The sequence below is a fragment of the Chelonia mydas genome, chromosome 16 (assembly GCF_015237465.2).
Source record: "Chelonia mydas isolate rCheMyd1 chromosome 16, rCheMyd1.pri.v2, whole genome shotgun sequence".
In the NCBI taxonomy this organism is placed as follows: Eukaryota; Metazoa; Chordata; order Testudines; family Cheloniidae; genus Chelonia; species Chelonia mydas.
The window spans coordinates 7,802,237-7,818,400 of NC_057857.1; the positions used below are offsets into that span (position 1 = coordinate 7,802,237).

The window sequence follows — 16,164 nt, forward strand, 5'->3', positions numbered from 1 at the left end:
TGCTAGGAATCAACCCCAAACCTGGCAGAAAGGAGACAGAGCAGATGCCTATGTCCCTAACTTTGGTTTTATCCCTCACTGAGTGACTCCTCCATCAAGCTCCCACATCAGCCATGTCCCCTCCCCGAGTTTTACATCGGTGGCCCTTGCTGAAGGCAATAATGAGGCACTAATCAGAGCTCTGTGACCCTTGGCTCAGCCCTGCACCAGTATTTGGGGGTGGGGGGTGGTGTAAAGAGTAAGTCAGAGCAGATGCCAATGACTCATTAAGGTTGCATGGCCCAGCGGGGTTCCTAGCAGGTCATGCTGGGGAGCTGCTCATAGTAATTACCCTCTCAGGCTTAAAGACCTGGTGGGTGACAGGAGGTGGCTGTGAACCAGTAGAGACAAAGCTCCCATTCAGGAGCCAAACAGCTGGCTGGCTCCTATTCGTCCCCCATTGCTCAGTTAGGAGGGATGGAAGCGCCGGGAACTTGCGGGGTGATTCGACAGTTTTTAGCCGCCGACTAAGTGATGGTCCCAGGGATTTGGGTGCAGAACGGATTTGCGTGGCACGTGGCTTAGGTTTCAGGCTTGCCCTAGGCATTCAGTAGCTGTGGCTGAAAGGAGAGGGACTCGCTCATTGGGCTGGCTGGCAAACCCAGGAAGGAGCAGGGAAACGACAGAATCAGACACGCAGGGCTGGAAGGAGCCTCGAGGGCATCTTGTCCCTCCCCACCTTGGCTGGGGCAGGATTGAGTTACCCAGACTCTGCTAGAGCGCAGGGATAGTTGGGCTTTTTTTTTTTTCCAAATGGGACAGTTCTAGAGGAATTCTGCCAAGGATCCAGTGGGAAGGGTCCATCCCCTTGGAGTGACCTCCAGAGCTGGGTCCGGGAAGCTGCCCGATCAGAGGAGTTGGAGCTCTGATCCAGACAGCGTCACATGGGCATGCCCGCTACATACTGATGTGAGGCTCTTCTCTTCCCAGGACACTATTGAGGACAAACTGGACACCAAGCACTACCCCTATATCTCCACTCGCTCCTCGGCCTCCTTCAGTACCACTGCAGTCAGGTAGGTAGAGCCCTGCGGAGAGGGGCCACCATGCCCTTTCTGGGAGGAGGTGCAGCTTTGAGACTCATGCCAGCCTTGGCCCTCTGCCCCCCTTGGCTTCTCTCAGTTTCAGGAGTTCGTAGGGCACAGAAGAGTTCAGTTAGGCCCCGTCTACATGAGACATCTTTGCTCACATTACCTTAGTGTCTGAGCCTCACATGCCGTGATGGATTGTATCCTTCCCACATGCCAGTATCAGCCCCCTTCTAGAGAGGGGAACTGAGGCACAGGGTAGATAAATGACTTCCCCAACATCACACAGATAGCATATGGCAGGGCCAGGAACTGAACTCAGGTCTGCTGAGTCCCCACACAGAGCCTTAAGCACAGCTTATCTTCCTACGATACCTTGTAACCCATTATTGCCATGGTCTGCACAAAGCGGGCTTGTCGTACACACAGTGTGCTCAATCCACAGCTAGCAATGCATCCCCCTTTCCGCAGGCCTTGCCTGGCACAGGACTGATCTGTAACTCGCTCATGACATTCTTCAGTTTGCTGCGTCGATAGGATCACCAGGTGTGCCTGTGTAACAGGTTAAACTACTTCCTCCCAGCTCTCCATAGGAGACAACACCTGCCACCAAGCTATTGCCTGGCCAGCCAGGATAACCTGATCACCCTGGGAAAAAAAAAGGGGTGGGGGGGTAGAGAAAAAAGGAGCCAGAGAGAACAGAGTAACATTTATTAGAGGATCTGTCAGTATCTAGTTTATCATCATCTACACCCAAAGTCTCCCCATAAGTTCTCTTACCTTCCAGACACGGCCAAAGTTTCCAGGCCCAGTTGGTGTCCCATGCTCCCCAAACTCAGTACCTTTCTCTCAGGGAGACCCTCCCAGCTTTCCTTGGGCACTTCTGCCTCCAGGCATGAGCCAGGTCTTATATAGGCCCAGGCCCTGCCCACTCCCAGCAGGCTCTGAGGGGATTGGTTAACTGGAGTCAGCTACTTGTGAGGTTTTTTCTGCCCCCATGTGACATTTCAGGCTGTCACAACATCCCAGAATGCATTGCCCAATGGGCTGCTGCCATCTGTGCTGGTACCCCAGGCACTCTCTCCCCCACTAAGGCACTATGGGATAATTGCTCAGGTTTTTGCAGCACATACGTGGTTAGGCAGCAGGGCAGGTGTGGCTGCACTGACGTGGGTGAGGGAAGTTGCAGTCTGGACACAGGTCAACCCTGTTTGTTGTAAACGGGTGAGAGGAGGGTGTCGGGAACTGGCTACAAAAGTACATGTGTATTTGGCAGGTGAATAAACCCACCATCACTCCAGCACCAGCAACTCACAGGGACTCTGCTTTTGTTTCTTCTGTGTTGTTTCCCTTCTGACTCCACAGGAGTGAGGAGCTGTCCAAAGTGCCCAGAGCAAGGCACAGAGTAGGCATGCGGATGTGAGGTACGCCTCGCTCCAGTCCAACAGCAGCCCCCGATGGCCCAGTTCTGAACCCCAACATTCCCCTCGATCTGCCATTGCACCTCACCACTGTCCTGCATCGATGCCAGTCCATGGCTTGAATTTGAATCCTGAACCTTTCCTAAACTGGAACACCTAGCGATGGAAACTGCTCTGTGCCTCAGTTTCCCCCTCTGTAGCAGAGGGACAGCTTACTGCGAATTGAAAACCATTTAAGTTCTCTGCATGCAAAGTGGTATAGCAGCACCAACCTTTATTACTGCTGCCTGTGTTCTAATAATATTTAGCACTTTTAATAAACCCTCCCACCAGCCCCAGGAGGGCAGGCAGCATTGTCAACCTCTCTGCTTCAGTATGGAGTTCCCTGCTTCAGTTTCCCCATAGGTACTGTCATTTATTCAAGACTGCAGAGGGAGCAGAACCCAGGAGTCCTGACTCCCGGCACTGTGCTCAGACACTAGATCTGGGAACAGAACTCATGAATCCTGACTCCCGGTCCTGTGCTCAGACACTAGATCTGGAAACAGAACCCAGGAATCCTGACTCCTGGCCCTGTGCTCAGACACTAGTCCACATCTCTCACCAAGTACCACCCAGAGGAATTCATCTCAGAGGCCTTCACTCTTCTGTAGCAATGAGCAGACATAGGAGTTGATTAGCATGGTGTGTAGTGATTTCAAAGCCATCTGTGTGCAGAGACTGTATGCTGTGTTTCACCTCACTCCCTGCTTCCTTCCCTCTCTAGTGCCCGCTATGGACACTGGCATAAGAACAAGGCCCCCGGTGAGTACAGGGCTGGCCCTCGCCTCATCATCTTCATTCTGGGGGGCGTGAGCCTGAGCGAGATGCGCTGCGCCTACGAGGTGACGCAAGCAAGCGGCAAGTGGGAGGTGCTAATAGGTGAGTGCCGCGGACGGTCTGGGCAGAGCCATGCACTGCTCCATGGCACTTTCTGGCTCCATCCCATGCTTCTGTGTCTCACCCTCTCTCTTAATGCCATTCTTCTCTGTGCCAAAGGCAAGCAGACAAAATCCAGTCTCCAGATGACCGTGTGGGAAGGACCAGTGTCGAAAGCTCATTCCCCCCACCACACCCACACCTGAGAACATAGGGTTTGCCCCTACAGACCACTGACCCTTTGAGTCTGGCATCCTGGCTCGGGCAATGGCCAATACTTGATGCTTCAGGGGAAGGTGACCTCTCTCGCATTGCCAATTTTTCAGTGCTACACAAGGCGGGTGGTTGAGTGGGAGGAAAGGGGAATTTCCTTCCTGACCCCTGAAGTGGTCTGTTTTGGCCCTGAAGCATGAGATTTGATTAATTCTTCTCACACCACAATGGTTTTTATTAGTCAGAAAATGTATGCATCTCCACAGATCTTCTCCACGGCAAATGCTTGGAAGTGCTGCCATAGAGGCAGCACAGAGTGTGTTTATGTCCCAGTAGTAGAGCCAAAATCCAGCTGATGGCAGAGGAGCGAGGAGCCACAAACACACCAGGGAAGAAGGACTGGCTAATGCATGATTCTGACAGGGAGAGACTGGCCTTTTTCTTGGGACAGGTCAAGACTGAAGTGCACCGCGGGTGCTCTGTGTCTGCCTGTGCTTTGGGTGGGGGCAGGTCTGGAAGAGCAGGAGCAGGTGTGGGTCCGGTCTGAGGGGGACGGGAGAATCTGCGCCTCGTTCTAGTGAGTGCTCTTAGATCCCCACGTTCCTGAGTATGCAATTCACTCTGGCTGGGTTAGCACTATGGGCTCAGTTGACTCCACTCCGGACTGTGCCCTTATCACTGCTCAGTTTGACACACACAAAACGTAGGCCAGTACCTATGTGGCTCCTCTAAGCAGTACCTCATCTGCTCACTGGATTTTCTCCATTGAAACATGCACTCCTCACTCCCCTTAACTCCTCCTCTAACCCCCGCAGCCTGGTCAGCCATCTCTCCGTGCCGTCCTGTGTCTTGGGTAACCTCAACATTCTCATGGCACTGTCATATCTCCCGTTAACGTGCTCTCTGGTCTGCGACTCTGTGATCGTTGCATGTGTGTTTAATGTCCCCCGACGATGCTGAGCGTCTCAAACCCTTCCTGGAAGGCAGCAGTTTACCTCCGGGCCTCCTTGCTAAGCAGGGTTCTGACTAAGGTCTAGTCCATTCGATTCCTTCAAGGTTTCTCTCGTATGACCTGGCCCAACGTCCACTGGAGTCAATGGAAAGATTCCCATTGACTTCAGTGGCCCTGGATCTGGCCTTGGTCCTAATTAGAAGCTTAGCAGCCCAGCAGAAATCTGAGGCAAGGCCTGGGGGAGGAGACAGATGATCGACTGTTCCTGTTGTCTTCATACAACACACCTTGGTTACCCACGGAGGCCCAGTGGTGACCGCGTAAGACCAGCCTCTGAGCTCATGTGTAAATGCACGTGGTGTTGCTCATCCAATCACACATTTATCCCCATCTTTCTCTGTGTCTCTCACTGGCTTTTTCACCCATCCTCACCTGCTGTGTATTATGAATATTAGGCCTAAGTTGGAATGTTCCTTTAATTTATTTCTGTTCAAGAAGTCAGCCCGCCTCTGTTCTCTCACAGGTTCTACTCACATTCTTACTCCCACCAAATTTCTCATGGACCTGAGGCACCCCGACTTCAGGGACTCCACTAGGGTATCTTTTGAGGATCAGGCTCCAACAATGGAGTGAGAGCCAAAGAAACAAAGTAAAAGCAGCTTATTAAAGAAAAGAAACTCTTCCACTCGGAAGGGTTTTCTTTGATTCTTCCGTCACTCTTTTTTCTTTAGTTATTATTATTTCTACTCTTCTTTTTTTTTTTTCTTTTTTTTTTTTGGTTCTTTGATGAGAAAATGCTTGCAGTTCTTACTACCGGTTTGAAAATGTGTCCAGTGCTGCCTCCATTAACCCTATACCATGAATCTCTTTGTGGCCAGAACTTGCCGGCATCCTCATGCCATTAGTTACCCATTACGTAGTCACAGAGATGCAGGTGGCAATGGTTCGCTGGCCTTCACTTGACTGGAGAGATGCTTACACTTAAGGCAGCTGAGTGGGGAAAGTGGGGAATCTTGTGAGTCGCAGACCGTCAGTGCGTGTGCATGGATTTACAGCCCGAGTTAGGCCCTGATGGCACATGCATGGATGTGGAGCATGAGCTGAGCAATGTGTAGCTGAATCAACAGAGTCCCTTACGTTGGATCCAGAGAGGACATGCATAGCAGATCGGGTGTTAGGACAAATCATGGTTTCCATGTGGTAGGGGCCACACAGACTCCTTGTAGCATTCAATAACAGAGTTACATGACTGTTGGATAATAATCACCGCCGCACATCAGATGACTGTCCCTGTCGTTCTCCCATCCACTCCACAGGAGAATGTTGGGGTGTTGCCATAGCCTATTTCAATCCTCTGGCACTAGGATCTGGATGTGGGGGGGATCTGGATGCACAGGGGTTTGTTGGGGGGTTCTGGGTGCAACGGTAATGGGACTCTGCAGAGGGGGTCCAGGTGATGGTGCTTGGAGTTCAGCGGGGGGTGTCTGTGTGTGTATGGGGGGGATGGAGTCAGCAGGGGGGTCTGGGTGTGGGGGGTTCAGTGGGGTGGGGATCCAGGTGCAGCTGGTTGGGGCTTAGTGGGGTGGGGATCTAGGTGACCCATTGGGGGGGTCCAGGTGCAGGGGAAGTGGGGCTCAACAGGAGGGGTTCTGGGTGGGAGGGGTGAGGCTCAGCAGGAGGGTCTGGGTATGAGGGGTCTGGATACACGGAGGGTGGGCGGATGGGGGAGCAGCTCCCAGTACATTGATCCCTCCCCCTGCAGCTGAGGAGCGATGGGGGTGGGTGGGTGGGGGGAGTTTGCAGAGCTTCCTGCAATCTGGGGGGAGACCTGAGAGTGGGTCTGACTTGGCCCTAGATGCCGTGTAGGGGAAGAGGAAGTCCTGTCCTCCCCAGCCCAGCCGGGACTAGCAGCTGAGCCTGGCGCAGGGTAGGAGCCACCAGCCAGGTCTTTCCCCTCCCACCCCCCGCCCCACAGTGATTTACCTCTCTGCCAGCTGCCCTAGGCACCCAAAACATACTGCTGGGGAGGGTCGCATGACTGCTCTTGTGGCTTCTCGTTGCTTCCCCATCAGAAAGTCATTTTTCTGCGGGGAAGCAAAGAAATCTGTGGGGCACATGAATTCTGTGCGTGCGCAGTGGTGCAGAATTCCCCTAGGAGTAATAAATGAGGGAAGTATGAAAGGAGGGGAAAGAATCTTAAAGGGCCCTCCATGCATGTGAGTAGAGCAGCACCAGATGGCACTGACCCGTTTTCTAAAGGGGACGTGACACTGTCTCCCTGCTCCTGGAAATGCTCCAAGTGCCTCGGTTTATTAGAAGCAGCTGGTGAAGGATCAGGTGAACGAGAGCTGCACTGATGCAGATGTGGCTGGATGTTAATTATTCCTGCCTCTTGCCAGCGAGGTCCTCCTGTCGGTTCCGATCAGGCAAACGCTCTTGTCACTGGCGCTGCCACTCTGAGCTGCAGGGCAGAGACAATGCACCTCTGCCCCTCCCAGCACTGCCTGCCCTCCATGTCTGTCGCCCCATCCAGTACATGCTAGGGATTGTCAGTGTGATTATCAAGGTGGCCAGGAGCCCAAGGGCTCCCCTTTAGTTTTGTTTAAACTGGATCCGATTGCGGGCCACTCTCATCATCTGAACCCAGACCTGCGGCCTACAGAGCTTACAAGTCCTTTCATGCACTGTCCCAGCTTGGCAGTCCCAAGCAGCCACGGTATTAAAGGGCCACTGTCCATGGCCAGAGGTTGGGTGCAAATGTCATTCGGGTGCAAGGGAGAGAATCAGCTTAATTGGCTTTACCAGACCGTATGTTAGCATCCTTGGCGAATATTTCTTCAGTGCAAAGTCTTTTGGTTCAGATTTAAGCATCAACCGCCTCCCCCACTGCAAAGTTTGCCAGGCAAAGGCATCTGAGGAGGAAAGTTTGCTGCACAAATTCACAGCATGACTCTAAATACATTTGCGTTGAAAAACATCCATAGCAATGACATCTCTTCTGCCTCCCTGGGCTGCTCACCCGGCATGCACTGGAGATGCCAGATTGTCTCAGGGTCCCCTGCTTATCACACACCCATGCCCCATCCAGTCTGCAGTCAGACGAGATGGGGACGAGAAGTGCTCGGTAGAGCCCAAATGTCTGTGCTGCGCTGTTCAGGACCCGCTTCTTGAACATTGCTCTGGGGTCTGGATCTCTGCTTTCACAGGACGCAAACAGCAAAAGCTTTGTTAAAAGCGAGGCGATTCCTCCAGCCAATCTTAAGTACCCTAGTGGGAGTTTCTCATCGGTGCTGGTGGCATGCCGATGGCAGGCAGGTGGCACAGGGTTTGGTGCTACAGATAGTTTATTTCTTTCAGGGGATGCGTGTCCACATTTTTCGTTGAGCGTGGGGCCCAAACTGGACACAGTCGTCCAGCTGAGACCTCACCGGTGCCCGGAAGAGCGGGACCGTTCCGTCCATGCAGAGAGCCAGTGGCAGAGTCATGGCTAGAACCCGGGTCATTCGCGGTACTGAACATCCCCATCCAGGTGCCTGACCAGGATTTTAGAATAACCAAAGAAGAGGCTGCTCCCAGAGACTCTAGCCCAAGTTTTTATAAGGCATGCTGGGACAGGCCTTTGGCATTTATCCAGTGCAGAGTCCGACGCAGTACGGACAGGAGTAATAAAACGCATAGGCGTGATATGTCATTGTTGAGTGCCTCGTCACTTGGACCATAACAACTGACGCCCAGTGCCATGGTCTAATTGCTAGACTGGTTCTCAACCAGGGGTACGTGTAGCCCTGGGGGTACTCTGACCTCTTCCAGGGGAACATCAACTCATCTAGCTGTTTGCCTAGTTTTACAACAGGCTGCATGAAAAGCACTAGTGAAGTCAGAATAAACTAAAATTTCATACAGACAATGACCTGTTTATACTGCGCTATAGACTATACACTGAAATGTAAGAACAATATTTATATTCCAATTGGTTTGTTTTATAATTATTTGGTAACAATGAGAAAGTCGGCAATTTGTCAGTAATAGTGGGGCTGGGACACTTTTGTAGCTTTACGTCTGATTTTGTAAGCAAGCAGTTTTTAAATGAGGTGAAACTTGGGGTACGCAAGACAAATCAGACTCCCGAAAGAGGGACAGTAGTCTGGAAAGGTTTGAGAACCACTAGACTACACAGCCTTGCAGTTAGACCACGGGACTGTGAGTCAGGAAAACTAAATTCTGGTCCTGAGGCTGCCACAGTTGTGTACATCATTGAGTACATCATTCTGCCTTTCTGTGCTGCAGTTTCCTCACAATGGGGATAACAGCCCCGAGCCTCCAAGAGGTTTAGGCACCTGCCCCCCATTGATTTCATTGCAGAGGGGCAGGGACAGAAGAGAAGAGAGGGAAGCTCTCACATATAGCAGCATTTATCCCCAAATACTTCAGGAGTCACTTAGGCCCAGATCCTCAATTGTATTTAGGAGCCTAACTCCCACTGACTTCAATGTAGGCACCTAAATACCCTTGGGGATGTGAGTTAGCGATATTTACCTTCCTTTGTGAAATGCCTTGAGATCTCTGGATGAAAAGCTGTATAAAAGCGCCACGTATTTTAACAGTGCTGCCGACTTTCACAGTATTTGCTGTTTTACTTAAAGCCCCAGCTCCAGGAGTCATGTGATTAAATGAGACTCTCGTCTTTCATGTTTGTCTTTTAAAGTAAGTTTCTAGCCAGCCTGGTTGCAGAGGAAAGCTTGAAAACACGAACCCCTAAGGCCTCAGAAACTGGAAGGCAACTAAAAAGAGCCCCCAAAGTGTATGACTCTGTAAAATCTCATGATGTTTGCAGCCTGACCCATGACTTCTGAATGCTTTGGGATGGCAATCAGATACAGGGACCTAGGGGATCTTCAGGCCCCTAGGACTTTTTCTGTAGATCCCAAGAAAATTATCTGCGATCTATGTGACGAAGGTGACAATTCCGGCACCGGGAGGGCTGCTCTCTCTTTAGGAAGAGCTCCAGCATCTTGCCAGTCATGTTTCTCTTTCTCCAAGAGGGCAGCTCAGCCTGCCGAGCACAGGATTGGCAGACTCAGGTGTGAAAAACAAGTCAACCCAGATGGTCGGCTTCCTTCCAGTGATGCCTACATCTCTGGTGCTTTACAAGCAATATGGCAAGGAGTCTGGGGGGAGAGGCCAGGGGGCTCCCAGAAGGAAATAAAGCAGATCTGCTGTGGGGGGGCTGGGATTTGCCCAGATTGCCTCTCCTCGCAGTATATGAGCTGCTGTTCATATTGCAGGGAGCAGGGTCAAAGTGACAGAGTGACAGGACCTTCTTTCTCCCCCACCCCCCTCCTTTCTTGCCTTATGCAAGAGAAACTCATGGTTCACTCCTGCTGAGGCTTGAGAGGAGGGGCCGAGTCTGTGGGGCAAACCTGGTGCGGATGAGGATGAGCCAAATCGCCACACATCTGTCCCCTCCCTCCACCCTGCAGCCGCTCAGCCAGGGTGAGAGCATTCTGTAGAACAACCAAGCGCGGGGACTCCGAGCCCAAATGCGGATGCAACTCTCTGCATTAACCAAGTGTTTCGGATACACTGTACACCCGCCTTTCCCCACCGCTGACGTGAGCCAGAGTAGAGGGGGGTGGGTAAAGTGGCTTAACTCCTCCACTGAAAAGAGTCGGATGGGACGCCTCCTACTCCCTGGTGCACGTGTGTGCATGTCACAAAACCACCAGATGCAGTTGGGTAAGGTGGGCAGTCCCAGCTCGGGAGAGTCCCTGGGGTGGGAGTGGATTTGTCTATGCCTTAGGCAGGGGTTGGGAGTCATTGCACTGGGCTGGAGTTGGTTTCCCTGTATAAATATCATGAGGCGGGAGCGATCAGGGGCCTATTTCTGGTTTCATGTACAGCAGGGTGACGTGGGAATAATTCCGCTGACCTCAATGATGCTGCGGCTGTCTGCTTGGCCATACCATGCATACAGTCTTGGATATCTTAGCCTGGTGCCTGGCAAGGCCAGGGACTGAGCTGCATGGATGCTGAACGGGTGCCATGAGGGAGAGTCAGGAGAGGTTCCTGCTGCAGTGATCAGCTCCCAGTTTCAGAGGGCAGCTTGTGAAGTCTTCCCACTCCCGTTCCCTGCTCTTTCTCTTCTCTGGCCTGTTCCAGCGTCTCCTGCCGCTGCACCCAGCGAGCGACTGGCACCCTCTCTACCCAAGGATGCCGTTCGCTGCTGGCAAAAGGAACCAGCCCCACTGACACACCTTGATTTCCTCCCTTATGTAAGGATGTAGGCCCAGCCCGTGGCTGAAGGTTCTTCTGCCTGCCTGTATAAGTCTAGCTTCCTGCGACCTCCCTTTCTCCTCCGCGCCTGTTCTCCATCTTTCAAGGGAGGCACATTTTCAAGTGCTGATGACTTTCCATGTGGGTCTCCTCTCCCGCCCTAGATGGCGGCGGGCGTGGTGGCGGTAGTGTCTTTCCCCGAGGGCCGCCACTGCACGTGCCGTCCTCATGCGCCACTCACCACGCTTGCCGCTCCATGCACGCCACGCCGTCCATGCCCCCGCCACACGTTCCATGCCTCATTCCGTTGCTGAACCTAGTTCTCTTGCGGAGAGGCCTCCATCTATTTCTTTTTCTTTCCTTTATCGTTTTCCGCAATAGAGACACTCTTAGTGCCATAGGCGGCCATTTTTGCAAGCATTTCCAATACTGTACCGTGAGCTCTGTGCAAGGTAAGGCCTCAGGGATTAGAATTGGCCTCCGCTCGCCTGGCCAAGGCAGTGACCATCGCTGGGGAGGGAGGGCAGGTTCAGGGGCAGGGGGCTGCCCTTGTGGGGGGGGGGGCGCACACACGCTGCTCTCACACAATGCCTGCTCTCTCTCTCTCTCTCTCTCTCCCCCTCGCTTCCAGAGCAGTAGCGAGCATGGTGCGCGCTTTACAGCCGAAGCAGTCCAGCTGCGTTAGCGAACGCCCGCCAGGCCCTGTCATCCCCCCCCATCCCTACTATAGACATAGGGCCACCCATACAGCCGCGAGGGAGCATGGAGGGTGGGGGGGGGCTTTGCCACCAAGCCACACGCCTCTTTCTCCGGCAGCCCAACGAGGTGCCTATCCAAGTGTGGATGTACGCTCAGCTGCGAGGGCGCACCCTCCCATGCTCAGACTGGCCGTACCAAAGCCCTCCAACGGGAAGCTCATTCCCTCCCCAGCACCCGAAAACACCAACCTTAACTTTGCTGCCTCGGCCGTCACTATGCGGGGGGAGCAGGGCTGCCCAGGCCCTTTCTTAGATGGACCGCAGCGTGAAAGCTGCCGAACTGACCCTTCAGAGCGCTAACGATCTACCCGTCCTTCCCTCTGCCTCCCACAGGGTCCACTCACATCCTCACCCCGCAGAAACTGCTGGACACGCTGAAGAAACTGAATAAAACAGACGAAGAAACCAGCAGTTAAAACAAAACAAAGCAAACAAAAGGACGACGACTCCACCTTCCTGGCTTATGGCAGTCCTCCCGTTGGCTGTCCCGCTAACCGTTACTTTGCTGAGCCACGGCTCCATCCCCAGCCCCGAGCTTTCTCCCTGTTCTTGTTTCTAGAAACCTGCCCACCCCCACTTGCCCCTCATTTTAAGCAAAAGTGTTTGTGTTGGGGAGCGGGGGGCGGGGAAGCGGACACAAAATGCATTGTGTTTAAAAAAAACAAACCCCCTAAATGCAAAAATATTTATGCTCTATGTATGTATCCCAAAACCCCAAACCAAACTCATTTTCAAATAACCCATTTACCCATCTCTATAGAAGAATTTTCCAAAGCGTTTTTCCAGGCTGGATGGATGCACATGAATTATTTACAGCGATGTGTGCTTGTATCTAACCAGATGCAAACACAACTGCTCCATATAGGGATTTGCTCGAATATGGACTTGGTAGAGTTCTTTCCATTACTGCTGTCTTTGGGGTTTTTTCTCCATTTTTTTGGGGGGGGTGTATGTGATTCTTAAAGGTGCAGTTATTTTGTGTTTCCTGCAGGAATATGTTAAATTGGGGGTTACCCATAATTCCAGCAAACCTGTCCCCAAATCTTCTGCGGCATCCTCTGCTGACAGAAGTTGACCAGCTCTCCCCTCTCCCCCAGCAAGGTTCAGGTGAGCACATCTGGACAGATCAATCAGATTGCTGCTGGGAGGGGTGACCTCTTGCTTTGCATGCGTAGGTGGGGCTTCTGAGAACAGCCAATCAGGACTTTGTTTGGGAGGTGGGGGTTAGATTTGCACGTACCAATAGGGTGACCAGACAGCAAATGTGAAAAATCGGGACAGAGGGTGGGGGGTAATAGGAGCCTATATAAAAAAAAGGCCCAAAAATCGGGACTGTCCCTATAAAATCGGGCCATCTGGTCACTCTACGTACCAATCAGCTCATTGGTCTAGCTAGGCTGGTAGCCTGACTCTGCAGGTGGCCATTGCTTGATGTTTCAGAGGAAGGGGTAAAAGCCAAACAGTGCACAGCGCTGATTGGGGGGGGGGGGGGGGTAGAGCTGGGGGAAATGGCTGAGCTCCGGTCAATGATTGGGCAGTTGGGACTAGAGACTAGCCCCCCCTCCCAAGCTTTAAATTGGGATTCTAGGGTTATTTTGCAGACAGAAAGAAGGGACATTTTAACCCTACCTCTCACCACAAAATAACACCCCCTAGAGGCGGAGCCCAAACCTGCTGGTGCCCAGACATCCTTGCTAGTTAGGGCTGCACTATACTGCATCCTTTATCCAATGGTTTAAACCTTTTCCTACCTAGCCTGAGTTTGGCATATTCCTTAAAGAAAAAAAATATAAAAATATATCTGTATACAGACATATTTTTGTTAAACGTGTGGGGTCAAAAAAGTCTCTCTTTGCTTGCAAAAAAATTAATGAAACCAAGGCTGTTTATATCTCCGTATTGAAGTTAAAAAAAAAAAAAAAGAATAAAAAAAATAAGCTAAAGGCCGTCACCTCCTCGGTTTCCTCTTGAGATCCCGTCTGCACTGGCCCTAGTAGTGCCTCCCCCGTTCGTTTCTGCTGTTGTCGTCCAGTAGTGAAATGTTCATGACTGTGGAAATCGCCCAAACTCTCCCAACCCAGCCTCCCCGTGTCCCTCTCTCACAGCGGACTGTGTGTATATTAGTTACGGTGTCTTGTGATGTTCTTACAAGCTTGGCGTACAGTGGGTAAACTAGACCTTGTTACTTTTCTTCAAATTATTTCCTTTTCCTTTCGCCCGCCACCTCTGCACTGCGATAGTTTAGGGGTCCTTCCCCCCGCCCCAAAAGAATTGAACCCCTCCTCCCACCCTGCCCTTCCCAAATAGATCTCTCGGTTTCATAGGTGTTTCGATTTTTTCCTTGTCATCTCCCCTGTTCCTGGCCCATAACATTAGATAAGGGCAAAGGCTGTAAACATTTGCACTGATATTTGTTCATTATCTCTTACCCCTTCCCCTCCTTTTTATTTTTTTTAAATTAGCGTTGTACCTGATTCGGGATCTTGTCTGTTGGACATTTATTGCTTTTTTCTGTTACAGTTATTTATATAAACAAATAATTTATCAAAAAGGAAACATTTTAAAAGCATCTTGTCTTGGAACTTGTTTACCTAGAAACTTACTGGAATCTTAAGTGTTTGAAAAGTGTTGAAGCACAAACATATATCATCTCTGTATATCTGTTCTTCTGTACGAAAGCACTCGAGTCAATAAATAAATACGCTCCCATACATGGTGCAAGAGGCTGCCTAGTAGGTCTTCTGTTGGGGGCGGTGAGGGGGAAGGAAGGTTGGTTAGAACATGAAGAGAGTGCCCCCCCCTCCCCTCTAGCCCCACTCTCGGAAGCAGATCTGGTTGCAAAACAGAGGGTGGAAAACATTGCAACTTTTATTGTTCATTTCCCCCCCTTTTCAGAGGTTGAAATTTTGATCCACTTTCATCAATTTCAATGAATCCACAGCAGATTAAAAAAAAAATATTCACAAATGTCATCAATCCCCCCAGACCTGAAGAAGAGCTATGTAGTGCCAAAGCTTGTCTCGTTCACCAACGGACGTTGGTCCAATAAAAAATATGACCTCACCCCCTTGTCTCTTTAATATCCTGGGACCGACACAGCGACACCAACACTGCACCCATCAGTTCCCCATCTCACTCCCTCACCTGCCCCAGCCCACCTCCCGATTCCCCATTTGTCTGTGAAAGTCAAAATGTTGACAGAATAATATGGAGACTTGCAGCAGCTCTAAGCTTTGCAGAATTTTCTACTAGGACTGTAGGATTGTCCACACTGGGTAAGACCCATCCTGGCTGATACCCAGCCCCCAATCAATGCTTTAATAATAATACCTTGCTCTTTCATAGGACTTTGCCTCAATAGATCTCAAAGCGCTGCACGAGGGAGGTCAGTATCAGGTGGGGAATCGGGACCAGAGCGGGACCGTGACCTGCCAAGGTCACCCAGCAGGCCAGTGGACAGCTGAGCCTAGAATCTATGTCCCCTGAGTTGCAGTCCAGTGCTCTAGCCATTAGGTCACACTGCCTCACCTTCTTATAAGGCAGAGGTGGGCAAACTACCATCTGGTCCCTGAGCACCTGGCCCGGGAGGTTAACCCTCGGCCCCTCCCCAGAGCCTTCCCTCGCCATGCCGCTGGTGCAATGCTCTGGGCAGCGGGGCTGCAGAGCCCAGCCTGACCCGGTGATCTGTGCTGTGCGATGTGGATGCTGGTGCAGGTCCGGGTGCAGCCGCAGTGCAGGTAAGGGGGCAGGGAGCGGGGTGGGGGGGATAGAAGGCAGGGGAGTTCGGGGGGGTGTGTGGTCAGGGGCCGGGGTGGTCAGAGGGCTGGGGAGGGGGGGTTGAATGGGGGCAGGGGTCCCGGGGGGGGCAGTCAGGAAGGAGAGGTGGGGGTTGGATGGGGTGGCGGGGGGCAGTTAGGGGTGGGAGGTCCGGGGTCAGGGAGAAGGGGTGGTTGGATGGGGCAGGGGTCCCGGCGGGGCTGTCAGGGGGCGAGAAGCAGTGGGAGTCGGATAGTGGCCGGGGGCCAGGCCATGCCTGGCTTTTGGGGGAAGCACAGCCTCCCCTAACCGGCCCTCCATACAATTTCAGAAACCCGATGCGGCCCGCAGGCCAAAAAGTTTGCCCGCCCTGCTATAAGGCCACCGAGCCCCTGTTACAGGGCTGAATGTCTGGAAGGGACTGGAGGACAATTTCTTCCGCTCCCTGCGGACAAAGAGCAACTGACCCAGAACTGCGTAGCAGCTGAGTTGTGAGGAGCCCCTCACAGCCTATTTGTTGCAATGGGGCTGGAGATGCCTCCCTGGGGTGGTGTTTCTTCCCCCCCACCCCCTTCTGCTTCCCTCCCCTCAACCTCCCACCTCCAACACCCATTGTGGTCATCTGCACTTGCCCAGAGACCTCGCTCCAGTCTCCACGGAGAGTGGGCAGCCGGGAAGCTCGGGGGGGAGGGGGGGAGCTGCATGGGCTCTGGGGGCAGGGGGATGCTTGTGGTAGCTGGGTGCCATGGGGCTGAGCATCTGAAGGAATGGGAGAGCCTGGTGTCCATGATCGGGGGGAGCCTGCA

The 16,164-nt window shown here is 52.3% G+C and overlaps 1 protein-coding gene across 2 annotated transcripts in view; it reads left to right on the forward strand.

The window, feature by feature from the left end:
• STXBP1 (syntaxin binding protein 1) overlaps positions 1–14,323 on the forward strand; it is a 67,424-nt gene extending 53,101 nt beyond the window's left edge. Inside the window, exons 17-20 of one of the 2 annotated variants that reach the window (XM_037879912.2) lie at positions 970–1,055; positions 3,255–3,409; positions 5,095–5,220; positions 11,936–14,323. In XM_037879912.2, coding sequence (XP_037735840.1) covers positions 970–1,055; positions 3,255–3,409; positions 5,095–5,204 — 351 coding nt within the window. In that variant the 3' untranslated portion in view covers positions 5,205–5,220; positions 11,936–14,323. The remainder of the gene's footprint in view (positions 1–969; positions 1,056–3,254; positions 3,410–5,094; positions 5,221–11,935) is intronic. The other variant, XM_037879913.2, reaches the window with a different exon arrangement.
• Positions 14,324–16,164: the final 1,841 nt, after the last annotated feature.